The sequence below is a fragment of the Pseudopipra pipra genome, chromosome 17, assembly GCF_036250125.1.
Source record: "Pseudopipra pipra isolate bDixPip1 chromosome 17, bDixPip1.hap1, whole genome shotgun sequence".
In the NCBI taxonomy this organism is placed as follows: Eukaryota; Metazoa; Chordata; class Aves; order Passeriformes; family Pipridae; genus Pseudopipra; species Pseudopipra pipra.
The window spans coordinates 9,407,501-9,434,289 of record NC_087565.1 but is presented as its reverse complement, the minus strand read 5'-3'; the positions used below and the strand labels follow the sequence as shown (position 1 = coordinate 9,434,289).

Sequence of the window (26,789 nt, the reverse complement as noted above, 5' to 3'; positions counted from 1 at the left end):
TTGAGGAAAATGGCTAGATGTCTCCTTTTGTAATATTGCTCCACAAACCTACAATTCCATTCCCCCATTAAGTATCCTGGGTTTTTTTAGGGAAAACCCTATAAGCCAACCTGAACAGCCTCAGACCTTGTGCACTGAGCACCTTCACAGGGCATTGGTTACACCCAACGTAACCAAACGTGTTTCCAACAGGTACCAGGTAACAAGGCCCAGTTTTTTAGGATAAAGCATCATCCCAAGTCTTGGTCTCACCAGTTCCTATAAACTAATCAAGGATTGGATCAGCACCTGAATTTGAGCTCTCCAACCCCAGTAAGGCAGAGTTTGCAGAACACCTTCAATCTCCTCAGAAACAGGTGAAAGATATCACAAACAGAAGTTCTACCCTTGACACAGGTGCTTCAGAAATGCCTCATCATTTGGGAACAAAGGAAAGAACATTCTCAGCAGGGATAGCCATTAAAAGATTCCTAAAACTTGCCTTTAATCAAAGAAAGCACCACACAGCATTTCTCCTGAATAAGCACAAGTACAGCATTATTTCTCTGCACTGTTAGCCTCCAGACCCCCAAATACTACTTTTCTAGGTTTATCATTGCTCTTACTTGTGGCATTTTTCACACAAAACCAATTACTATTGCCAAACAATAAGTCTTGTTTCTGAATAACCTCCTTCTCATCCCTAAATTTCCAATTAGGATGTTGCCCACTTTGCCTCACAGTTTTTACTCTTCATGTTTCAGACTTCCATGTGACTTTAATGTTTCTGAGCTGCCTTTTTTTTAACTCTCAGTCACTTACAGAGAACCTTCTTTCCTTTCCATCTCCATCTTCTCAAGTGCTTGTGATTCACCAATAAAACTCCATTTCATTTAGACTAAAGAAGTTTGCACATGGTCGCAGAGAGAACACCAAGGATGAACACCAGTTTAGGTGGAAGCACTTTGAGTTTGGTACCTGAGTAAACCTGCAAACCTGAGCTTCTCTCCACTTATGGAGAGAAAGAAAAAGATTCATTTCCTCCAGAGAAATTCCTTCACAGAACAAATCAAAACCAGACCACACGGGAAGCACAAGAAAAATATGACTGAAAGTCACTTACCTGCGGGAAGCAGGTACAGGGTTCAAGGCAGGAGCTGCATCTGCAGAGGTAAAACAGTCCCACAAAGCACAGCCTCAGTCTTATGAAGCCCAAACCCCCTTGGCAGCTCCCTTAAGTAGTGCCCCTGCCCTGCCCCAGCTGCAGCTCCTCAGGGCATTTGCAGCATCAATTGGGAGCACCTGAGAAGAGACAGCGAGTCCCACCCAAAATGCAAACTCACTCTCTGGGCCCAGAGCACAAATGTTTTCATGAACATCCAGAAACTTCTGAGAGGTCTTCCATAGGGGAAAAAAAAAAGTTTTCCTTTAGTTTTCACATGGGTTTTTTGGTTTTTTGCTGTACAAAAACTTTGGCCCTTCTGTCAATTTATGAAAATTACATTTTAATTAAAACACTTTGATGATTCACAATTAGGCATTTTGTCCCTTTTAGTGGTTTTAGAATTTCAGTTAAACTTTCTCAGCATTGTTTATTAAACAAATGTGCTTGGTATGTGTAAACTGTGTTTGTCCATTTATCTTTACTTGACATTTAAAAAACTTCCAGTATCACTCAGGGGGGTCATGGAACAAGTGGCAATTCAGGGAATTACAGATTCTGAAAGCATTTAGTGCCTTACCTTTTCCCCAGCCATTATCAGAGGCTTTAGAAAGCACCACTATCATTTTAGCCCCCATATTATTTTACAGATATACCAATTATTTCAGTTGTCAGCATAATTTTATTTTGTAACTATAAATAATAAAAAATAATCATGTCAATAGAAGGAAGAATAGTATTTCACTGCAGAAACATGGCATAATGGATAGGATCCATCCCAACACCACAGTCACTGGGTGTTTGAAAATGAAATTATCCAGACAGAGAGGGGTATTTGCATATTTTTAAAGGAAATTTGACATTTCTAAAGGAAATTTTAGTCCCAAATATCTCTACCTATGCCTTGCCTTCTGCTCAGGACAAACAACTCCCAACCCAAAGTTTCCTGTAGATTATCTGGTTCTGTCAGCTCTGTGATATATTTTCCACAGTTTTCTGCCCCCTGCATATGGATGTCTGTTGGATCTTTAAAAGGAAGGGAGAATTACAGCTCCAAAGGCTCCCAGCACTCACTTACCTGTCTCTGTGAGTGGCCTGGCCTTCTCCATCCTCTTTGTGTTCTCATCCCAGGGAAGATGTTCCACTTTCTGAAAGAAAAACTCCTTCTGCCTCCTTTTTGTGCCCCCTGCAGAAGATGCAACCTCAAAACCTCTGAACTGCTCCCAGACCAACCAGCAGCCGAGACCTTTCCAAGTGTGAAATTCAGGTGGGCACAGGATTCCTTAGAAACAATCCTCTCTAAAAAAAAAAACAAACCAGCCTTGTGCTCCCACTTCCCTCCTTCCCAGCTAGAGCAGTGCACACCCATATTTTTGATTCCCTTCAAAAAACCCACCCTGATATCATCACCAAACCTCTACTTTGCAGGAAGATATTCAGCAGCCACACAGGCATTGAATAAAACATCCATTTTATAATTTGGACATTCAAAGCTTATTTTTAAAAATCTATTAAAACATATTTTTTCAATGGCACACGGTATTTTAAGAATAAAGTGTTGGAAGAACACTGCCTTCTTCATGTTGCTTTTCCCCCCTAAAAATGACAGTTCTCAGTTTTTCTAGTTTTAAATTAGGTCTTTTTCCAAGGACTCTTTGAAGACTAAAGTCCATTTCCTGCCCAGTCCCAGCTAATTGTTATTATTTTAAAATATTCTAACGATGTTGCTATTTTTCAGAAGAGAAAATAAAGTCCAAGTGCCTGCTGATTAGGGACTTAATATCCACTGAAGAAAATAAGAGGTTTCTGGATGGCAGCGTGAACAACTTTTAGATCAAACTAATTTAATCAGCTGCTTTTGCTGGTTTTTTTGGGGAAATGATATTACAGAGTTGCTGTGCTTATTTCAGGAAAAGTGGTGCGTTTACTGCTGGTTTTTTAAACTGGAGGTTTGTTGTGATTTAAAGAGAGACAATTCAGTTCCTAAACTGAAAGCTTGCAGGCTGTTTCAGTCTGCAGTGGGTTTGCAAGGCTGAGTGATGGATTCTGGGAAGAGGATGTCATGGTTCAAAAATGCACAGCGAGGTGTGTGCAGGGTCCTGAGCGAGGTCGTGTGGGAGCCTTTGGCTGATGACATCGGGGTGGGAGATGAGCCACAGATGTGGTTGGAGAAGGTGGCTGCAGCCAGAGCTCTGCAAACCCCTGCACTCTTTTAAATCCTTGTTGCTTGGCCCCAAAAGAGTGTTTTTTTTTTTGCAGTTAGAGGGGAGTTCAAACTCAAATGCCTGTTTTGCAGCCAAAGAGTGAATCCTTTAGCTGATGTTTAGAAGGCAAGGGGCTCTGGAAGTGCTGCCTGACTCCAAAGTATAAATTATCAGCAATATCAGGATTTCATCCCAGGAGGGGAAATTGAACCTTCCCTCCCACCCCTCCAAACTGGAGTAACTGATCTGTGTGCAGAGAAATGCCTGAAAAGGGGAAAAAGACCCAAAGCTCCTATTTTACCCTTTTGTAGGTAAAAGGACTGTTCTATTGCATGGCAAGGATTATTTTTACCAAAAAAAAAATCCTAAATATATATTCTACAAACAAATGAGTATTTTTTCTAAATGTGAAAACGTGCAGAAAAGACTTATCTTTGTTCCTTATGGTGACCATGAACACAGAGGGAAAAAATTAGAAAGAGAAAGTCACAAAATGAGATACAACCAGAAGGAACATAATAAGAAGAAAGTGTTTGGTAAGTGCCTTCTCTATGCAGGAAAAGACCCAGGAAAGATTACATCTGTCACTCAGCAAAGAGAGAAAGCTCTGACAGATCACCCTAAGAAAGCCTTTTTTACTTTCATCTTCGCTCCAGGAATCAGCTGTGATCAGATTGCAAAAATAATCAAGGCCAGGGGCAGAGGAGTGTGAGCTGTGGCTGCAGGAGGAGGAAGAGTTTCAAGAGCACTTTGAGAGCACAGAGATAAGGTCAGGCCATTAAAAGCATCCTACAAGAAGCTCAGAACTACCAGTGACCATCCCTGAAATCTTGTGGAGCAACAGTGGTTTCCAGAAGACTCAAACCAGTGGAAACACAACAACTGTCTTTCAGATGGAAGGGAGGGAAGGGACCGTTGGGTCATCTCACCTGCTCTTCATAGGAAAGTGCTGGAATAAAATAATCAAATTAGCCATAAGAACATAGAATAAGATTTTTGGAGACAAAAAAACATGGGTTTATTTTGGATAAATTATGTCAAGCCTACCTCATCTCACTCCATGGGGATAAACAATGTCCACCCACCCTACTTAATCTCATTCTGTGACAGTGTGACAGGTTTTGTGGACAGGGAAGTCAAATACCTTGACTTCTGTGAGCTTCCACCACTGTCTCACATGATAGTCTCACATAAGTGATATAGAATTAGATACAGGATATAGAATCACAGAATCACTGAGGTTGGAAAAGCCCTTCAGGATCATGAAGTCCAAGCTGTGCCTGATCCCCACCTTGTCCCTCTGCCCAGAGCACTGAGTGCCACATCCAGGTGTTCCTTGGACACCTCCAGGGATGGTCACTCCACCACCTCCCTGGGCAGCTCCATCCAATGCCTGACCACCCTCTCCATGAAGGAATTCTTCCTTGTGTCCAACCTGATCCTCCCCTGGAGCAGTTTGAGGCTGGTTCCTCTTGTCCTGTCTCTGGTTGCCTGAGTGACACATCCTCCAGCTGACATTGCAGGGGGCTGTAAGAGGTAAGAAAATCATACTCCAAAATTATACCTTCATGGCCCATTCTCAGGCTAGAATAATGTCTGGAGTGTATCCTGGGCCCAGCAATATCCAATACTTTTATTAAAGTCTTAGAATGTGGAAAAGAAAATATTTTGCAGGATATCTGCAGATGGTACCAAACTGGGGAACAGCAACAGCCTTTGAAGGCAGCATTGTAATACAGAATGATCCTGACAAATTGCAGGAACAGTCTGAAAAAAATAGGATGCAATTCAAGATGAATCAGTGCAAAGTTGTCACTGATGCATAATCAACTGTTCAAATATAGGATGGGGACAACTGATTACAAGGCAGTTCTGCAAGAAAGCAGCTGGGGTTACAGTGAATCAGAAGCTGCACATGAGTCAACAGTGTCATGCTGTTGCAAAAAGGGCGTACGTCAAACTGGGACATGTAAACAGGGCTGTCATATGTTAGACATGTGAAGTAATCCCACTGGGTGCTGGGAAGATTTAAAACACAGCACAACATCCAGTTTCACTCAAAGTTGCACTTTGAGACATGTGTTGTCCAGCCACAGAGCAACGAGCTGAGTGCCAGGCCCAGAGAACACGACGTACAAGGAATGACTGAAGGAACTGGGGTGGTTTGGGGAGGAGACGTAAAACGTCTGCAGATATGTTAAAACTGCTGCAAAGAGGAAGGAAATGAACTGTTCTCCATTTTATCTGAGAACACCATAAAAGAAACAGGTTTCCCAAAAGCTTTCAATAGTAGGACAAAGTTCTCTACAGTAAAGCCACTAGAGGGGATCAGCCACAGGGATTGTTGGATCTGCATCGTGTGGGTCAAATGTGCCCCGATGGAACAAACACAGCTAATGCTGTCACTGGGCAGGGAGAACTGCAGATCACTTCCCAACACACTCTGTTTCCTCTGAGGAATCTTCAGTCTGTCCATCAAGTTGATTCTTTCCAAATTGCTGTAACCCCAATTCTTTTTTAAATATTTTTTCTCCCAATAATTCTGAATAAGAAGGAAGTCAACACTGAAGCTGACAATGTCATTAACTACGTAATGAAATAGTTTTATTTATCAAATCCAAACAATATCTAACTCCTTTCTTTATGTTTGTTTGTAGAACTTGTCAGAATTTCCACTTTTCCTTTCCCTAAAGTGGTAGGCAAAGCGTGAAAGGGGTCATCAACACTGCGAATTTCATTCAAGATGAGTTGTGCACCTACGTATGTAGGAGTTACAGGGGGAAAAAAAAAAGAAGGAAAGGAAAAAATCCCCTACTTTTAATTATCAGCATAGCACTGAAAGAAAGACAGACAACAAAAAAAGTAAGATAAAACACTTCAAGTAACATAGCTGAGCTTGTTGTGACTACTCATGATGGGAACTGTTGTCAAAGTCAGGTACATGAAGCACATTTGGCCCTTTATTGTGCACAAAAATGTCTGTAAACTTTACTGCAACACACAACAAATCACACACCACTATTTTGAAAAACCCAAATCACCCCAGAGCTGTAGCAAGAGAGGATTTTCACAATCCCACATCACACTGTTGTTCATGTAATCTGCACCTGACAAAGAAATCGAAAAATCTCTAAGAACACACCTCCTTGATTGTATATTGCTATATTGGGGGGGGGAAAAATTCCTCCTGGATCCCAGTGGGGAATTCAGCTCATGCCCCGAAGCATAAGATTTGATTACTCTTTTTTGAACATGCATAACTGCCATTGCTGTTACTGGTCATAACATTTTGTCAGGAAAGAGAAATATTATTCTGCAATGTAATAAAAATAGATAAAATTCAATATAGCTTCAGAATCATTTGCTGCATTTCCAAAGTAAACATTAGGCACCCATCAGGATTATTCCATTGATAAGCCAAGGAAGCCTCCAGTGCTATCCGTTCGTTTTATTATCTCTAATTTTCAAGAGTGCAAAAATGCTTTCAGTAAATATTATGGGTTCTTCCTGTGCTAAAAGAGATGCTAAATGACCTTCACCAACTTAGTTATAAATAACAGGAGCAGGGAGCACACAGACGCCGTGTAGTTTCAGCTCTATTCAAACCTATCAGCCAATTCTGCCCAGTGGATAAAAATGGACACCAGACCCTGCTTGCTTTTTTTCCCCTTCTCCATAATCCCACCCCAGTTCCCTCTTGAAAGGCATTCTGTTCTGTCAGCCATAATGGCATCTGCTGGTGGAGACAGGAAGCCATAAATCTGTAGGGTTCCTCTCGACCAAGCCTTGTTAATGCTCCCATTTATCACCGAGGATAGGGTGCCATCTCACTACTGCTCTGCTCAGAAGTCCATCTTCTCAATTTCCCCTTCCCAAAGGAGTAACCATTTAAAACAGTGACTTTCTCATCTTGCATGTTGAGACTGAAAACGCCACTGATACAAATACCATACCCAGTGTGTAGCATTTGGATTTAAGCCATGACTCTGGAGAACAATAGCTGTTACTTGCTGAACCCAGACTACACTGAACTGCAGCTCTGCTTACATCTAGAGCTTGGATCTTTTCAACTTGCACGAGAGTAGCAGATCCCAGATGGAGAGGTTAAAATATGAGGGGACTGTGTCATTTGCTTTTCCTCCCTGTCCGATGCAAGTGTCCCAACACATTATATTGTGTCCCACAGTTTGGGAGAATTGTTACTAAAACATCACTGTGTTAAAGCAGCATTTAACACACAGGTCTTTGTAATAAACCATCCATCAGAGGTGCAACATCTTTCTGGGCAGCTGGGGGGGGGAGAGGAAACAGAAAACCAGCTAGAGGTATCTGCAGGTTTCTGATTTGGGAAGCGGTAGCTGAAGGGTTCAAAATCACAAATCAAGGCAGCATGAAACGCGAAAAGAAAATCCTAGTTTGCCACCCTGTCCCTGAACTACCTGATCCAGGTCCGGTGCTGCACTTTTCAAATCAGATGGTGTGTCATTTCCTCTCATCCCAGTGCAGGGATAATTGCCCCGCTGCTATGGATGCTGGGGCCCTGTGTTTCCACCTGCCTGAACTGCAGGCAAACCGAAATCCCCGGTGAGCACCGACAGGCTTTTACATGTGCTGCACACAGGGATGAGGGGGCTGTGCAATTCCAACTGATTCAAACAGAGCTGTTCACTCCTGGGTGAGTTATGCCAGGCAGAAGTGGAAAAATGAGTATTTTATGATAGTGTTATCCTATTTTATCTTTCAAACTAAGCATTTGCCTGCACCAATAAATACTTTCACATTGCTTATAAAAATTGCTAGAGTTCGTGCAGGGAAGGCTATCAAATAATTTAAGTGAAATCAGTTGGGTGGACACTTTTACAAACACAATCTCATGTTAGGCTGCTAAATACAGAGGTCACTTAGGGGTCTGCCCGTGGACACTCCCTCCCTGCCGGGGCTGCAGGGCTGTGGTTTGCACATGGCCAGTGACACTGGCTACAACACAGCGGCTCTTACTGGTGCTTTGTAACAGAGCCTGCTCTGACAGTTTGATTGGAGAGGGAAGCAAATAATTCCTATTAAACCCAACAGTTTCATTAGAAAGAGAACAAATGCCAAAACAGAAAAAAGCAAAAGTATCTAAGAACTCAGTCCCACGGCAAACTCTGGGGTTAAGCTATGGAGAATTGGAAAAGCCACTTCGAAGAGGTTTTATGTTAATTATCATTGAACATATAGAAATTAATCCATTCTTTCAGCTCCACATCACTTTTAAACCCTCAAGATATTAACAGAAGGGGAAAAAAACCAACACAAAACTGACATGAATAAAGGGGGCAGGGGAAGTTGTCTCCATGTGTCTTAGGGACCAAAACTATTCAAAGCTCCAGTGTCACCTGCCCCTGCTTGGCCTGACAGTTTGGTGGGTCTGCGAAAGGGTGAGAAACTCTGGTTGCTTGGACAGGACACAGATTTGGCTTTCCATGAGGATGCAGAAGCACCTGATGGATATACCTGTCTCCCCCTAAATCCAGGCGCCAGAGGGAATTAGAGGATCAGAGGGAGCTTGAGCATGACATACCAACCCTGCCCTCCGAGCTCACAGGGGGGCAGCGCTCTGGTAGCTCGGAAGGGCCTCAGGTGCTGCCTGGGATTTCACCTGAACTTCACCGAACTTTGTGTCCAACCCCTCCGATCCCCCCCTGCTCCTTCCACAGGAGCACCGGGGTGCGCAGGGAGACCTGCATGGTGAAGGGACCCGGTACTTGGCCCTGAGCCCTCCACAGGCGGGAGCACCTGAGGGAGCATCCACGGGTACCCAGCCCCGGGAGCACCTGAGGGAGCATCCACGGGTACCCAGCCCCGGGAGCACCTGAGGGAGCATCCACCGGTGCGTAGCCCCGCCGGTGCCCAGTACCGAGCCCTCCGCAGGTGGGAGCACCTGAGGAAGCCCCCACGGTCCCGCGGAGCCGCGCAACCGCCGGCACAGTGGGACAATTGCCATAAATCCCTCTTTTTCTCCCGGAACCGCCCGCGTCCCGCGTGTCTCGGTGGCAGAGGGCGGAGGGCGCTGCCGCCCCGGCCCCGCAGCGCCCTCCCTTGGGAAGAGAACCCTGCGGGGCGCGGGGGCTGAACCCGCGTGGGGAGGGGGCGGTCCCGTGGGTGTGTTTGAGTGTGTTTGGGTGGTGGTCCCGCGTGTAGGGGGGGTGGTTCTGCATAGGAGGGGGGTGTTCCCGCGTGGGAAGGTGGTGGTCCTGCGGGAGGCGGTGTTGGTCCCGTGTGTGTGTGGTGGTCCTGCATGTGTGGGGGGGGTGATGCCGGTGGGGTGGGGGTGGTCCCGCATGGAAAGGGGGTGGTCCCGCGTGGGGAGAGGATGGTCCCATGTACGTATGGGGTGGTCTCGCATGTGGGGAGGGGATGGTCCCGCGTGGGGTTGAGGTGGTCCCGCGTGGAGGAGGGTGGTCCCGGCCGGCGGGGGTGGTCCCGGCGGGGGTGGCGGGGTCGCTCCGCGGGCGCGGTGCCGGCGCCCTGTCTCTTTAATGAGCGGCGCTGCCGCCCGGCTGCGCGGAGCACATTTCATCCTGTCATCGGGTCGCGGAGGAGGAGTTTGTTAATGTTCAGTTTGCTCGGTGGATCGATGTTTGCTGGCATCGCCTCGCCCTGCCTGTGTGTGTGCGTGTGTGTGTGTGTGTGTGTGTGTGTGTGCGGGTGTGTGTGTGTGTGTGTGTGTGCGTGTGCCCGAGCGCGGGTGTGCGTGTGCGCGCGTGTGTGTGCGGATCCCAGATTTCCTCCCATCCAAAGCCTCCCTGTCCTCTCCCATATCACTCACTGCCTGGCATCTGACAGCACGGAACCTGCAGCGCTCCGCGCACACACACACGCACACACACACACACCGCACACCCGGGCACCGCTCCGCCATACAGCTCTGCGAGGAGGAGGAGGAGGAGGGCAGGACAGGGAAGGGAGGAAGCAGCCAGCCCCACAGTCTTTCCAGAGCTGCCTTTTTTAATATATACATATCTATTTTGTTATTTATTTATTACCATTCTCTTGGCACTGTGGGCGCCTTTCATTTGCTCCTGAGCTTGGATGTCTGAATCAAAGCAAAGCAAGTGTTGCAACAGTTAAAAAAAAAAAAAGCCTACCAAAAAAAAAAAAAAAAAAAAAAAAAAGAGAGAGAGAGAGAAAGAAAGAAAGAAACCTAGATCTGTAAAATAAAATAAAAACCAAACAGGTTCCTATCAGTGAAGTGGAAAGGAGGGGGGCAGGGGAGGCTTGAGGGGGGTGCTGGGGAAGCAGCTGAGAGGCAGAGGAACACGGCTCAGGAGCGTCTCAGGGCTCTCGGATCTGGGGACAGAAGTGAGATTGGAGAAAGTAGAGCGATGCCAAGGAGGAAACAGCAAGCACCCAAACGGGCTGCAGGTAAGGAGAAGCCATCCACTTACACAGCCTCTGTCTCTCCACTCCTTCCAATCCTACCCCCCATCTTTATTATTATTTAGGGTCACCCTTGCTTTTCCGGGCTGGATCTTTATTTATTTATCCCCCCTCCCCCTCCCTTTCCCTCCGTAACTCCATGGAGCCAGTTTCATTCCTTATTGCCAAGATCTTTACTCTGACATGGGCTATCCCCTTCCACCCTCGCCGCTCCCCCGGTCGCTTCCCGCTCCCGCCGCTCCCGCTCCAGCCTGCCCTGCCCAAACTTTTCCCCCCAACTTTCTCCCACTCGGCTCCCCTTCTCCCCCTGCCCTTTCCCCTTCCCGAACCGAAAGCAGCCAGTCTCCCGTTCCCTTCTCGCTTTAGTATATTTATTTTTCCCTCTGTCTTGATTTTCCCCCCTCCCGGTGGTTTTTGGTTTTGATCCGTGTGTTTCGCGAAGTGGGTCGGGGTGTTTAATCTTTTATTTCACCGTGTTTCTGGTGGCAGTTCTGGCCGGGTGTGTGTGTGCGTGTGTGCTGTGTGTGCCTGAAATAGTACAGGGACTCTCTCTGCTGATGAACCCGGTGGGGAAGTTCAGCCTTTGATCATCAGTGGTGAAAATTGCAACAGGAAATAAAATGAAACGTTCTGACTGTTAGAAGACAATCCACATTTTCAAATCAAATCCTTCTTTTGTTTTGTAGCCCAGTTTATATATTTGCACATGCCAAGTGGTTTTGCAATTTATTAATTTTTTTTTCCTTAACAGAAGAAAATAGTTTGCAACTTTGGAAGTGTTTTGTTTGTCGTTGTAGGGTGTTCTTTTTCTTTTGGGGGCCAAGAAAAAGAAACAGATGAGTGGGCCTGTATAGTAAATCTTTTCAAAGAGTTTTCTTTCAGGCTGCTTAATTGCTTTTTATTTTTTTTTAATAGTGTGGTGGGGTTTTGTTTCTGGGAAGCGCAATATGGAAGTTCATTTTTCTTCTGCCAGACCCACCCACTGAAAAATCAGCTTTCCAGTTGATTGCCAGCTTTGATTTGACATTTGATTGATCACCTGTCATCTTGCTGCCTTTGATCTATTCATTCTTGATATATATCAATAAATCACTCACCATGGTAACCCAAGTGCCAATGACGTAAGGCTTGCCCTCTAGATTCTCTTAGCCAGACATGCACAATTATTATCTTGTTTGGCTTTTAATGTAGGCGGGTTTTTTCCCTTCTTTTTTCCCTTTGTGTCCTTCACCGGACTAGTTCTTTAAAGAAAGCTCATATTTTACATCTTTACTTTACAAACGGTTTGTTCATTTTTCCTCCCACTTCCGAATATTTTCTGGGTGTAGCACAGGATATGTGGGACAAAATGTATGGGCAAGTTTAGTGGCACACTTGAATAAACTTTGAAAAGTAGTGCTTGGGAGTCATGCAAAGGTAAATGACATTTCAGAGAAACTGGGACATGCAGAACTTTTACAAACTTCCATATTTTGCCGTTATTCCTGTAGGTGTAGGACAATGGTCTGCAGGCAGAGACTTTTGGGATATGACCAATAAATGTACCTATGCAGGTTTGTCAGTGTGATTCCTGGCAGGCAAAGATCCCAAATTTATGTTTAAAGCCATAAATAACGGTTACACTAGAAATTCATATTCATATATATATATATATATATGTATTCAGAAGAACTCTCCGATGAGTTGCTATTATTGTTTTATTCACAGAGGTTTTATCTGAATAAGGCATTAACGTTTTCAACTTGCAGGATAAATAGCTATTTTTTCATGGATGCTGATCATCACAGTGACAGTGCTAGAATTGCTCCTTTTTTCTCTCTGTCAGGAGTACGAGACTTCATTTTATTTGGTTTTCAAAGTAGAATTTTTACTTGGAGTGTGTGTAGTATCCTTTTGTGGAAGGGGCAGCCTGTTCTTTTTTAGAAACATGGGCTACAGAGTAAGTCAATTTTTGCGAGCAGAGCCCAGGCTGTTGTTTCCCGGGATTTCCCTGCTGAGATACAGTAAGATGTGTTTTTATCCAGAACACTACAGTATTTTTAATATCTTAATGACGAGGGAGAAACTCGACTGACCACAATTAGACCTCTCCTTTGTCATTCTCATTAGAAAACGTGCATAGCTCTTCAGTGGTGCATTTCTTTGATTATATTTGTCCTCAGCTCAATGTTGTTTCAGGTGAGCAAAATACTGCAAATGCAGTCCAGTTTCATCCAGCATAACTATTTGAAGTAGGTTTATACATTTGCAGTAGTTCTCCTGCTTTGAAGTTGTATTTGTGTGTTTGTGGGGGGTAGAGGGGGTTTCAAAGAGCAGACGTGCCTGTTGTATATAGTTCTTAAAACTGACTTTCATTTTCAGGGATAGTACTGAGGTTCTGTTTTGTATGGGGAAAAATACCTCAAAGTGACAGGAGACAGACTGTGCACTAAGAAATGAATCGCTCATCAAGGCTGATAGCAAAGCTCCTTATTCCGTTTATTTAAAGGAGTTAATACATTATATATTACTTAATTTTCACTTTTATTTATTTTTAGTTGTGCAAGTTCAAAGGTATCAGTTGCACTGCATTTTGTCTTGATGGCAGCAGAGATATTGAAGAGAAGTTTGCAACTTTTAGCTTCTTTAGCTAGTTCACCTCCAAGGGAAGAAAAATGATAAGCCTTATGATTCTGGACATGCCTGCTTTTGTCATTGCTTAAAATTAAATACTATGCACAACTGTAAATAATTACTGCCATGCACTGACTTTGAAAGCAGGTTTCTAGTTTGATTAATGAATAATGTAAAGGTTAGAGAGACCCAGCGAGTGAATCAGAAGTGAAGTCCTGCTGCTCGATGAAAATCTAGCTAGAGGAATATACATGGCAATTTTGTCCTTTTCTATTATTAATTTTAAGCCTTGTATTCCTAAGAAATATATTACAGGCCATTGTAATGAAACTAGGTAGTGTAATTGGATAAATGGGGCACTATTTATGTTTGATGATGGGGATTTTTGATCTCAGATTACACTTTTAAAGACACTTTATTTCACGTCAACACCGAAACTATGTCAAATGCATTTTGATCTTTGCAGGGCCGAATCTTTTCTGAATCATCATTCCTTTTTGAGATCGTCATTCCCATTTCGATAGTTCTTGAGGCAGATATTTGCAGCTCTTTGCATCAGTGCCTGCTTTAGTATCACACTTGTGTTTACAATAAACAACCCATTTGTGTTGTAGCTTTCACCCAAATGAATCACAAAGGGCTTTACAAACTCTGGGCCTAATTCTTGTCTTGCTCAGGTGCAAATCACAAATAGCTTTACTATCAGCATCAGTGCAGTTGCAGTGAGTACTGCCTGCTCCTGTGAGTAAGAAGAGGCTCAGGCCCAGAAAGTATTTCATCCTTCAACGAAATGCAGCCACCTCTGGGGTAAAAGTCTTGTAACGATTCCATAACAAATGGTAATATATTAACAGAAGGGTGGAAAAAGGGTGGGAGCAAAGCAGAATTGCTATTCAGATTTTATTCCTAGGGGTATGAAATAGCTTTCAAACACAATTTCACTGGATTAAACTCTCCTTTCCCCTGCAGCTTGTTTAAATGTGCATATTTTATTTTGTGATCATGAATTGCTAGTTTGCTTTTTTAAAGCCTGTAAAGAGGAATCTGGACTTAACGCCCTTTCAGGCTGCAATTTTGTATTTCTTCTTTTCTTTCTCTCCCAGCCCCAATAGACTATCTAAGAACCAAAGCTCAGGAAAAGTACAGCAGAAACAGATATCAGACACATTTATTCTGCTTATTGGAGCTGCAGAATAACAGGGTTTTGGTTTTGGAAGAGTCCTCATAGAGCAGCAAGCAGAAGACAGTTTACAGGGAGTTCTTTAAAGCTGCAGTTTGCACCTTAGCAGTAAAGGTTATTTAAAACATATTTAGAAAGAAACATATTTAGAAAGTGAAATTCTGCTTCTGCAGAGAGCAGAGTAAATGACCAGCAAGGTTTGATATGTCTGTTTCTGTGGCGAAAGGAAGCGAGAGATACACATACATATATTTATATATATTTATATGTACGTATATTTATCAATAACCAAGAGTGTTTTGGCTGTTTGTGTATTATTTGTATCCTTTCTAACAGGGGCAATAGAAGCAGATTCCAAGCAAGCAGTGCTGAATGAAACTGTAGAAATGGCAGCACTTGTTTTGTTTAAACATCCTCCAGAAAAGCAAGTGCACATCAAACCCACCTAAATAGTTCATGCCTCAGAACCTTTCACTTATTCTGCACATCACGGTGCTGACAGATGACAAAAAAGCCAAGGTGTTCACAAACAAGAGGAGCCTTTAAATCCTGGTTAATTAAATATATTCCAAAATAGGTACTTTTGCAACTAAAGAGGCACCAAAATTAGGCTCCATCTGCGTTCAATTCTGGAATCGGCTCCTAAGCCCGAGGCTGATCTGTAATTTTTTTCCTGTGTCAGAACTCAGGCCTGAATGGGACAATTTGAACTCACGTTCATTTTAGTGCCTGTTTCCTCATTTCAGTTTTACTCTCACGTATCAAAGCCCAGTGTATCACCAGTGGGACTCCCCAAGAGTTCAGCCCCCGTGACTGTGAAACAAAAGGCATTTCCTTCAGTAAATGGCACAATTTTACAGCACTTTTGAAAACACACTCATTGTCAGAAATTCTTCTACATGAACCCTCTCCCTCTCCTGTGCTCTCTGACTGAAAAACCCATTTTCTTCAAATCGGCAGGATTTTGGAGCTTTCTCCTCCTGATTTTTCCTCCTATTAGTAGCACCCACCTCAAGGAACTATTTCCTCTAGAAGAGGTCTCTGGAGTTCCTCTGGAGCACAGGGCCAGGGTGAGCTTTTCTCTCATCATTTTACTTCCCATCCCGATGAGGACATCGCTCCCAGAGAGCAACTCCAGACTCAGGGAGAAAAAAAAGCTGTCAGTTGCTGTGGCTGCAATTCCCAACTTAGCAGCAGCAGAGGGAATGGAACTGTACTCTATCAATTACAGTTGGAACCAGAGGCTAAACACTTATTGTGTTAAGCTATTGTGCAGATCTTAAGAGCTCAAATGTAAAAAAAATACCATGTCAGCTCGTGGAGGGGAGAATAAGGCCTGGTTCTTGCACTGGATGACGTATTATTAGCAAAGGCAAAGTCAAATTATTCAAATTCTATTTAATACCTCTCGGGTTGAGATGTTTGTACCACATTATGCCTTAAAAAAGGGGATCCTGTAGACTTTGCTGCTAAAATAAGCCTCTGTTTTCCCCTCTTCTCTGCAAAATGAAAACATTTGGGAAGTTTTACCTCTAAAGCCTGCTCATGCAAGCAGAGAGATATTTTCATTCGTCTCTGAATCTGATACAGGAGTCAACTGGAAACACATTATACTCTCAGCTGAAATCTTACATTGCATTCATGTAAGAGCAGTGATTTTTCATTACCTATTTAATTGCAATAATTTACATGAGAGTGGGCCCAGTTCTGCGGTTCTTACTCAGCACTTTGCTTCAATGGGTGACTGGTCTGTGTGAGGACTGTCTATGTAACACTGGGCTCTTCAGCTACAAAATTCAAGATATATGTTCCTTTAGCAACGCTTTGCCTCTGAAGAGGGACCAGATTCTCCCATTAAGCTTTAAATCCAGGGAGAGTTCTGTTTGTAAATTCTGTTCCTAATGCTTACATGCTATTCTTTTCTGAAGTCTGTATGACTGAGAGATTTTGCTTGCTTGGCCAACTTCACTTCTCAATCACGTTTCCACTCTCTGTGTTAATTACTGAGCACTGTTTCTGGGTACCAGTAGATGAGATGGTCTTTTAAAGAATCCTTTTTTTACTGTGTGGTGGTAACGTTGTGCACAGGGGCGGCAGCTCTCGAGTAAATGCATGAAAATGGCTTTGCAAATCCCAAGTCTAAAAGTTCCGTGTGGTTTTAGGGACAAAAATCAGTTCTTTCTCATTAAGGTGACTTCTGTTGGATCTTGGCACCGAGTAATTTTTGCCATGTTATAATAACGGCTTCTGCAGCTCAGAAGTACCTTGACAGCGAGCTGTGTATTTTTTAAGGTTTCAAGGAGAAACATCACAGTGTTTCCCATTAGATTTACACATCCCTCTTTAACTGCTGCTGGCTTTTCATCCGTTAACTTGTGAGCTTTTTCAGGCAAAAAAGAAGTGGAAAAACTGGTCTTCTGATCTAAGTGTTGCATTAAGTGTTTCATTTAGAAAAATGAAGAGAATCTTTGTTTCCCTAAAAGAAATATTTCCCCTCTTTGCCCTAGGAAAAAGAAAGGCACAACAATAGCTTTGAAATGACAGGGTTTGATTGTGAAAAATACATAGTTTGTAACGTGCAGTGCCTGATGGTCCTAAGTATTGGTAAAATTCCACAGCTAAATAGAACAAACAGTCCTAAATTTATGGGAAACGGATCCTTTCCAGGCATGCACATATCCATACCTGCAAGAGGGAGAGAAAAGTGCCTGTATGGGAGAGGGATGTACCTGGCACACTCTGTTGTTCAGAGCAGTTTTTAGTTATTCCACCAATATTTGCCCAAATGTCAGAACTGTGCTGTTAGGAGTGGTGTCCTCTGAAACTCCTTTGTTTGGGTTTATTTTCTTTAAATCTCCAGCTCCTGGAGTCTGGTAATTATGCAGGTGTCCAATATGCATTTTAAAAGGAAAATTAATTTAAAACTCCTTGCTATGGAGAACTAAGGAGCTCAAAAACATTCAGGCTTGAAGTTTTATGCCAGAGGAAAAATGCTGTGATTCTCAAAGTGACTGTTTTCAATATCTGATCGTTTTCAGCTGCTCTCATGATTTTTGAGGTTGTGCATCGTGATTTTTGGATAAACAGGGTTGGCAATATTGCTTTTGAGTGATTCTGATGCTGAACTGGTGTGTGTGTGTGTATAATTATACATGTACACACAGATAACACCAGTAAACAAAATACAAAACATAATGATGGAGTGGAGTGGAGTGGAGTGGAGTGGAGTGAGTTGCAGCTCTGGGTTTGTATTGCCATAAACAAAGCAGTTTGGAGAGCTCAGACCATCATTTCTTGAGGAGTGACTTTCAACTGAAGTTTCGTGGAGATTGTTTTCGGTGGCAATTAAATCCAGAGAGTTAATAGCCAGTAACTGTTCTTTAAAGGATAAATACTACGAGGAATGCACAGCCCACACCTTTTCCCAGATGTAATCAGGCTGAACTTTATTGAAAAAAAAATTTACAACTGGCAACATTAATGCTGTATTTTTATTGTATTAATGCAAATGAGATGCTGACTTCTTTCTTTCATCTCCATGGCTTGTATCTATTAGAGCTGTATCTCATTCCTTTCTGTGTCTTTCCTCCCTGTGTTCTGTAAACTGCTTTCGTCTAATGATCCTGAGGCTCATTAAAGTTACTCCCGATGCTAAAGAGACTATGGGAAACATCCTGAGCTCTTCATGGCTGTAGAAAAGCAAAAGTACTCAGTATTTGGGGAAAACTAATCCGGATCTCCCCTTCCATTCATTGGGAAACTTAAAACTGATGGGTCAAACAGGAAAAAAAAAAAACTTGCAGGAAGGATAGAACAGGAAAGAACAGGTCATTTTTAATACACAGCCTTACCTGACAAAGATAAAAAGCAATAAAGTTTTAAGGAGCTTTCTGGCTCTTCCTGCATCTCTCTCAAAAGACTCATTTAATGGAAAAGCCTGTTGTGCTTGTTTTTATGCATGTAAAAGAGAAAAGGGGCAATTTTGCACAGGGCCTAATATTCCAGCACAATATAATTGGAACTCTTCTTGCCTGCTTTTTAAGTCTCTCTGTTCATATAAAATTAAGACCCACTTATCTTAAATTGTAGTAAATCTCATTCAATATTGCTTTCATAACTTAAAAAAGGCTGTTACATATTCCCAAAGCAACTTCGCTGGAGTGATATTGGGTCTGTTTATGTGGAATCGCTGCAGAATTTCTATTGAAAAAAAAATGGAGCTGCACACAGTTCTTGTTTTTAATGAAAATAATTAAATTCTCTGGAATACCTTGATAGCTACGATATTCTTTTTTTTTTTTTTTTTTTTAGTGAAACTCTGCTTAGAGGGAATGAAAATCTGCACACTGGTGCAGTTTGGTATGTGCAGGCAACAACCCTGTTTCTATCACTCGCCCTGCTCTTGGACAGAAGGAGGGATTTTTTTGGTAGAAAAATTTGACTCAAAGTTTTCCATATATAAATAATTTTCATACGAATTGCACAGGGAATCACCACCACAATTCCTAAGGCCTGCAATTTTCTTTGTACATATAGGAGGAACTCATTTACTTCCTGCAGTTGGAGTGGATTTCACAGGAAAGAGCTGGATTTTTTATGATGTGCAGTTTTGTATCGAAGAAATGTAACCTTTTGCCAACTGGTATATTGGTCTACCAAAATTATTTTTTTGTGTGTTTTTCAGCCATGTCATAACATATATAAGCACAGTCAAAGGAGCATTAAATTAGTATGTGAGAGGAGAAAGAAGCTAAGTAGTTATATTGATCATTAGCATTAAATGCTAAAAAAATTAAAAGCTTTCTGGTGCTCTTGATGAGCTGCATGGTTCCTGCTCATATTTGTGTGCTTTGTTAGGAAATGGAGCAATATTTCTTCACACTTAGCACCTTTCTACCAAGGATTTCTTACTGATGCTGTGTACTCCTCAGGATAAAGGCAGTGATGCAGAATATTTTTCCCTGTTTTACAGAAAGGCGAATTGAACCCTCCCTGTGATGGAGGAAGAGGCACTTTGCTCATGTCTAGGAGCTCCCAAAACTGGGAAGACTCACAGTTCGGAAAAGCAGAGCTCTGTTAATTGTGTTGGCAAGCCAAGGGAGCTTTACTAAGCAATAGTTTTAGACAGAGTAATCAAGTTTTTTACTTTCCCTAAATTATCCTCAGATGCATTTTCGGCCAGTGGGAAGCTTCAGGACCAGGGAATTTGGTTACGGTTACTTTTCCTCTCATATACTGTTCTCTGTTTCTCTGGCAGACCTGGGATGTGCCTGTATATAATGCATTGCCCTGAGAAATATGTAAAACCTGCTCTAATTGCAGCTAAACAGGATATACACATTTTCCTCCCCCCAGACTGCCAGAGGTGGTTGGAAATCACTGAGTTTGAGGCTCAGCTTCTGATGTTACGGGTCTAAATCCTTACATGGGCATCTAAAGAGAAACCTGAATTTTCAGAAGCTTTTAGCACCAAGCAGTTCCCATGGACCTTCCTCAGTTCCCTGTCTTGTGTAAACTGGAATTGTTGGGCTTTGATCAAGGGCGGTGCTGGTTTTCTAAACTGGAGATGTATGTATTGCCTATAGAAGAAATATGATGCAAGTAATAGCCTGTGGATTCATTAAGGATTGTTTATGCTATTTTCACATGGTATTACCTTTCGGGAATGGTCATTTCAGCCATTATATTGACAGGAACTCAGAATAAATCTTAGGGAATATAGGGCTAATCTGCCATACCTGGGAGACCACCTGCTACCCTGTCGAGCAGAGGCCAGAGTGTTTGGTGCTGAATCACCAGGTAGGGCTTTCTCTGGAGCTGGGGACTTGGGAAGCTCTCCCATGGCTCCTTTTCATGTGGAAATTAATGCTTGCCTCTATTTCTGAATAGTAGGTTATTAAAGTTCGTATGCAAATTCCCAGGATGGGAATTTGTCTCTCTTTGATAATTGATATAATAATATATATTTTTAGTGGTCCAAAGTCCTTGAGCTTGAGCCTTGTATACGTAATTTATGTTTATTTCTTACTGTTATTAACTGTAATTTAGTTGTTGGCGCCTTTATTTGCCTTAGATTGAAGGGAGTGTCTCTACCCATTGCCCCTCCATAAACAATGCCCTTTCAGGGTTCCTTATCCTGTATCCCTGCCCAGACATTTCCTAGCCTGTCAAATACTGTCATTTTATTCCTTACAGATCATTCACAGTACGTCTCCTGTTGCACACACAAATAAGGAACAAATGCAATCAGGATGCATCATCGTTTAGCATAACAAATAAAAGCCGATCTGTGCAGATTTGCCTTAAAGTGTCTCTTAATATGTATTGTCAAAATGTCTGAAGATGTCTCTTACTCATAAGCGTTTAATTATTTGTGACAATTAAACTAATATTCAGAGCAGGGGAAAAAAATGAAGGTATTAAATATTTTCTCTTGTCAAAAACTAACAAAACATCACCTGACATAGCAAACTCCTTAAATTTTGTATTTCAAATAGACCTTAGAACTGAAAAAGCACTTGAACAAAATTGCAGGGCTCCATTTCACAACACTGGATTTGCCGTGGAATTTGAGGAAACTGTATTCTAAAACTAGACCAAAATTTAAAGGCATGTCATTAAAGCATATATCAGTAATGAGCAGCTGAATACTTGATGATTAAAAAGGAGTTCTATCAATTTTTAAGTCTGTGCTGAAATTTATGGCCAAGGGCCCCTCTGACTGAATCAGGGACTCAGATCTGGGATTTGTAGCCTCGCCTGGTTATTGTTTTACTTGAGCATGAGAAAAAACAGCTCAAGTAAGACAATGTAAGTCATCAACCTTTTCTATGTTCAGAACTGTAGATTTATTTTGTTGATTTTGTCTGATGATCCCTCTTGCTGGATGGAATGTCTGAACTGGAGAGGCAACATGTTGTGGATGGGGAAGACCAAGTAGACAATGCTGATGTTCAGGGCTCAGCACCTTCACCTGTGGCAAAAGTTCAGCTAAGTGATAACCAAAAGGGGAGAAAAAAATAAGGAAGATCTTGAAAGGAACAGAAAACCAGCAGGGGCCTTGAGTGCTGTGTTTTATGGATGTGGGAGCACTGGATAGCCCTGGGCACAGCAACAGTAACATCTGTATCGTGGGCTCAACAATTCCTATAGTCCAGATTGTTTGGGGTTTCCTGTTGAGAGGTTTGATTTCTACTGGTTCTAATGTTTCCACTTCTGAGCTGCTCAAAGCAACCATTTCCATTATTAAAATCTGTGTTTTCTTTCCTAAAATGTTCTTCCTGTAATTTAGGGTAGGATGTTATTTGGCAAAAAATTAGAAGACGTTCATCAGGGTTTATTTCAAAGCTGTGGGACCACTGAGCTTTCTGGCAGTGACGTGAACATTTTTCAGAGATATCTTCTGCTTTCCCTGAGAAAATCCACCCAAATTTGTCTGACTTATAAAACCTAAAAGTTGCTGTTGCCAAAGAATTTTTAGAAGGTGACACAGCATTCTCCAACGTGCCATCTCCACCACGCATGCTCTGTTCTTAGTTTCTCTTTTCCAATTACATTCCCTTAAAAAACATTTGAGCTGGGGATAAGTAGGACAATTGCTTTCCCTGCTGCAGGGGCAGCGATGGGTCCGAGCAGTCAAGGAATGAGGAAAAGGTCTGTTGAGGTGGAGCCCAGGCCCTGAGGTTGGAAAGAAGGAAATTTAGGGAGCTGAACATGGACAAGCAGGGGCAGAGAGCATGACATTATCAAATATCCATAGAAAACAGAGGCAAAAATGTAATCTTGACTATTGCCCAGTTGATGTAGAGCACAGTGTTCAGCATTAGCTGGTGCAGTGAGCACCTCCAGATCGAGACCTAGGTTGGAGCCAGCGTAGTTCCATGTGTGCAGCTCCCAGTGTTCCTCAGCTGGCTTCTCCCAAAACCTGCACACATCCATTCCTCGTGGAGGGGATGGATTGTGCAGGAAACCAATGCGCCTCAGCTGGGGAACAGGGACTGCAGGGCCGCTGACGGGTTGGGGTAGGAGCGCCCGGAGTGAGGGGCCACCACGTCAAGGTGGGCCTGGCGCTCATGAGGTGGGACCTTCTTCTGTGGGGAAAAAGTTAAAAAAATAGCTTAAAATTCACCAGAGCTGTGCCCCTCATGTCTGTTAAATGGCAGTGGTGTGGTCCTGTCCCCAGCCATGGAGCAGGCAGCCCAAGAGGGGTGCAAAAATCCATCGAAATGAGGCAAACTTTGATCCCTGGCTGGGAGTCGGGAGAAGATGGCGGCACTGAGGCGCAAGGCTGCAGCTTGGGTGGCGAGAGTCGAACAGCAGGACTGAAGAGCTCAGATAGTGCACTGAAGTTGATGGAAGCCACATAGAATTTATAACAACATATAGTATATGCAGGGCTGTTGAGAAGTGTGTGAGGTGGGGGAGCTGGTCAGCAGGTGGGGAGGGTGTGAGGGACCAGGGCACGGCCGCGGGTGGGTCAGGGCGAACAGCACGTGGACATTACTGGCAGTTGAGAAGCTGTGGTACAAAAGCAGCTCAGAGACAAGACAAAGACTCATGCCAGGAGTTTCAACCACAGATATCTGTTTAGATAAAAAGGGCCTGTTAGTCTGAGAGTCTGAGTCCTCCTGCCACAACATGCCCATCGCAGAGGGCTAGTCCCTCTGTCGCTCTGTGGGTACCTGCCATGGGCCCCCAAGGCTCTGACTCGGTATTAGTCGGGGCAGGGGATTTATTTTATTTCCCTTGCTGCCCTGTGGGACATTTTTGCTATAAATCAAATCTTTCTGTCTGAAAGTGAGCAACAAAACTTGAGCCAGGCTCGGCAGAGCAGGTTACCTTCAGGATATTGTACAGTTTCGTGTCACCTCCAGCATTTGTATATTTAATAACTAAAATCCTGAGAATGGTAATCTAGAAAACAGTCACCCCAGCATTACTCTTTTGCTGTTTCTGTGAACTTATTAAGGATTTAACAAACTTGTGATTTTGCTTAAACAGAGGTAAATCATTTGGAGAAAGAATTGTGAGGAGGCAGAGGAATGTTATGATGCCATCAACATCTGGGTTTCCACTTGTTTGGATTAGGGACATTTTACCTTAATCATTCCCAAACATGTCTGCTAAAATCCCTTCTTTCATTTTTTATCACCTATGAGGTACAGCCAGGCAAGTTTTCAATTTCTGTTTGTGTGTTAGGGTAAAGCGCTGAAATTTGTTGTTACAGTGAGTATGTAGTGAGAGCAGTCTCATATTTGCCTTCATTCATTGTAATTGTTTGGAAACATTTTGCTTCAGTTAAAATGCACTATTTTCAATATACAAAGTATGTAGAGGGGAACAAGGGAGTGATTATGAGTTTCTCCAAGGAAATAATCATCTCTTAGCCATCATCCTACAACTGGGAAAGTTCTAATACATGACATCTCTATAATTTAACCTAATAATATTTTTTTTTAACAGTGATGTAATGGGGAGAGTGACCTGGACTTTGTAAAAGTTCCCCTACTTACTACAGATTCCCAAGGGCAATGTAACATTCTAGACAGTGTTTTATATGCCCTGATTAAAATGTAACATATTTTTGCATTTCCTGTGCAGTGACCTGTTAGTGCTCATAGACAGAACACTTAAAGAACAGTTACAAGGAGACATTTCCAAATGTACCTAATATGGGCGAGTTTTTATAACATTCTTATTTCGTTTGAAATTGCAGCTACAGCAGGAACCATTCAGACGGTGCATTGATTTAACTTTTTAATCCACTGTTTTGCTACGTCAAGTAAAATAAATGTTTGTTTTTAGCTCCCTTTTTTTGCATTGCTAAAACTCGTAACTACTTGCTTTAAGCTTGGGATTCTAAAGGGAGCTACATTATCTGAGATTTAAAGCTTGCTTTTTGTAGCTGCTTTCTCACAACTCCCCCAAGAAAAAAAAAATACAAAAGTACAACTTTAGCAAAAAGGGCTTTTATATCTCTATCAATTATAGAAACACCAGCTGCAGTAGATTACAAATGTGTTTGGCTGATTGTGATGTTGTGTGGGGAAAACTGTCACAAGGAGCTGGATTCTGTTCTCCCCGGCAGCACCGGGACGTCGCTCAGCTCCCGGGGCTGCTGTCAGAGCTGGAGTGGGCAGGAGCAGGATCCAGAGTGCTCCCTGCCAAACCCAGCTCAGCTCTGGAGAACACATCCCAGCACTGGGAAAAACCAGGGAGCTGCTGAATGGGAGTGCAAGTGCTCCCTGTGTGCTCCCTGAGCTGAAGGAAAAGCCACAGTGATATGGCTGCAACCTGGGCCAGAAACCTCTGGGGAGACTCACTCCACTTGTTGTTGTTCTTTATTTTTTATATGGAAAGGTATTTGTTTACTTTTACTTTCTTGAAGAACAAAGTGGGGGGAAAAGGCACCACGGAACAAAAATTGTTTGAGCAGCCCGTAAAGGTAAAGCAGCTCCAAGTCATGGATGAAAGAAATATGATATCAAGTAGTGTAAGATGGGCAGTTTAGCATTTTTGGTGCTGTTTAGCTCAAGAAAAATTAGAGTATCAAAGTGTGTGCAGGTCATTATTGCTTCACTAATACCCTGGGTACAAGGGTAGCAACCCAAGGGCTCTCAGCCGGTTGTGCCTTGATTACTGTGTCATTTATCTTATTGTGCTTTGGGTCTCTCTGGGAGGACGTGGTCAGGCCCTGGTTTGTTTTAACAAAGAGAATCTGACATAGCAAAGTTCTGTGTATACTTTACAGTGAAAATGCAATTTTCTATTTTCATTTAATCCCAGGAATGTTGGCATTTTCCAGGCTGTCAAACAAATGAGTGCACTGGAGGACAGTTAGATGTGTCTGTCTAGTTCATCTATCTAATCTACCTCATTTCTAATGTGCCCATCACCACGGTGTCTAGGCAGAAAGTATCTGCCTTGATTTTGCTTGTTGTCTTTATTGGCTGTGGTAACTTAATTGTGTCCTAAGAGCTTTCAGATTCATCTGCAAAAATAATAACAAAAACATTATCAGAATAATGATTCATATTCCTACTCTTACTCAGAATTTCCCTTTCTCTTCTGAGTGTATTTGGTTAGTGGATTACTGCTGTCTTATCTGGAAGACGTTATATTTTAGAGGTGTATTAAATTGGAGTTTTACTTGAGTCAGCAGTGACTCAAAACTTCATTTGGCTATTAAAGTGAATTCACTCATGTCTTCTAACTTCCTTCTGCTTTTCTCTGCAGAAGTTGACTTCATTTACTAAGCCATCCAGCTTAGCATCTGCATCTGTTTTGTGAACCTTTGCCATATAAACCATAGGTAAAGGTAATAAAAAGTAATGGAAATTGTGGCTTCAAAAATTCTGTCTTCATTTGGAAGCCCTGGTTTCTGTTACATTTAATTACTTCTCTCTCTGCCAATTAGGTAAAAATGCATGGTAAGACTGAAGTGAGCGGTTTTTCAAGAGCAGAGGCTGGAGGTCCATGCTGAGGGGAGAGAAAATCCCTGTTGATGTGCTGGGTCTGTGCCCGTGGTTGTCACAACCTGCCTGTGCACGTGGGGACAATGAGCTGCAGTGGCCCCGTGGTGCTGCCACCCAGCACAGTCATCCTGCGTCACTGGGACCGGGCACAGTTATTTTAAAACATGTCTGCGGGGCACAGGGTGGCATCTGCACGGCCCTGTGCCACCTTCTGCTTTGTAAAACGTGTCCTAAGGAGTCATCAGTCTGCAGGAGTCAATAAACTCTGGAGCTGAAGAGGCTGAGTAACCAACGTGGTGCTCACTGAGGGAAAGAGTTCACTGGAAATGCTGCAAATTCTCAGCTTTAATTGAATTTGATCTCAGCTGTACAGTTACACACAGCCCCTTTTCCACTCCTCTCCTACTTGTGCTGAAAGTCTTTACAAACCCACCCCTCAAAGATAATTTCATTGAGAGCCAGACGTTTCCTACGTGACAGTGATTTCTAATCCCATCTGGAGTGGCAGATCCCAGATTCTCAGCCCGTGTAACAGGAGTTCACACAAACCCAGCAAAACCAGCGCTCTGGCTGTTCCCTCTGGCTTGGAGTGATCGAGGAAGAGATGGATTACCCTTTGTAAGATTTAATTTCATCTTCCAGGTATTTGCAGTGGACAAAAGTATGGACATGATTACATTTCACAGGTTTTTCTGTGATTTAGAACAAAAATTATTAGCAGAGCTGGCTCAGCAAGGAATTTCTGATGTAATCTA

General features: G+C 42.8%; 1 protein-coding gene across 3 annotated transcripts in view; it reads left to right on the top strand.

The window, feature by feature from the left end:
- Positions 1-9,937: 9,937 nt before the first annotated feature.
- TSHZ2 (teashirt zinc finger homeobox 2) overlaps positions 9,938-26,789 on the top strand; it is a 221,713-nt gene continuing 204,861 nt past the window's right edge. For all 3 annotated transcript variants that reach the window (XM_064674185.1, XM_064674183.1, XM_064674182.1), the window contains exon 1: positions 9,938-10,752. In XM_064674185.1, the coding sequence (XP_064530255.1) occupies positions 10,713-10,752 (40 nt within the window). In that variant the 5' untranslated portion in view covers positions 9,938-10,712. The remainder of the gene's footprint in view (positions 10,753-26,789) is intronic.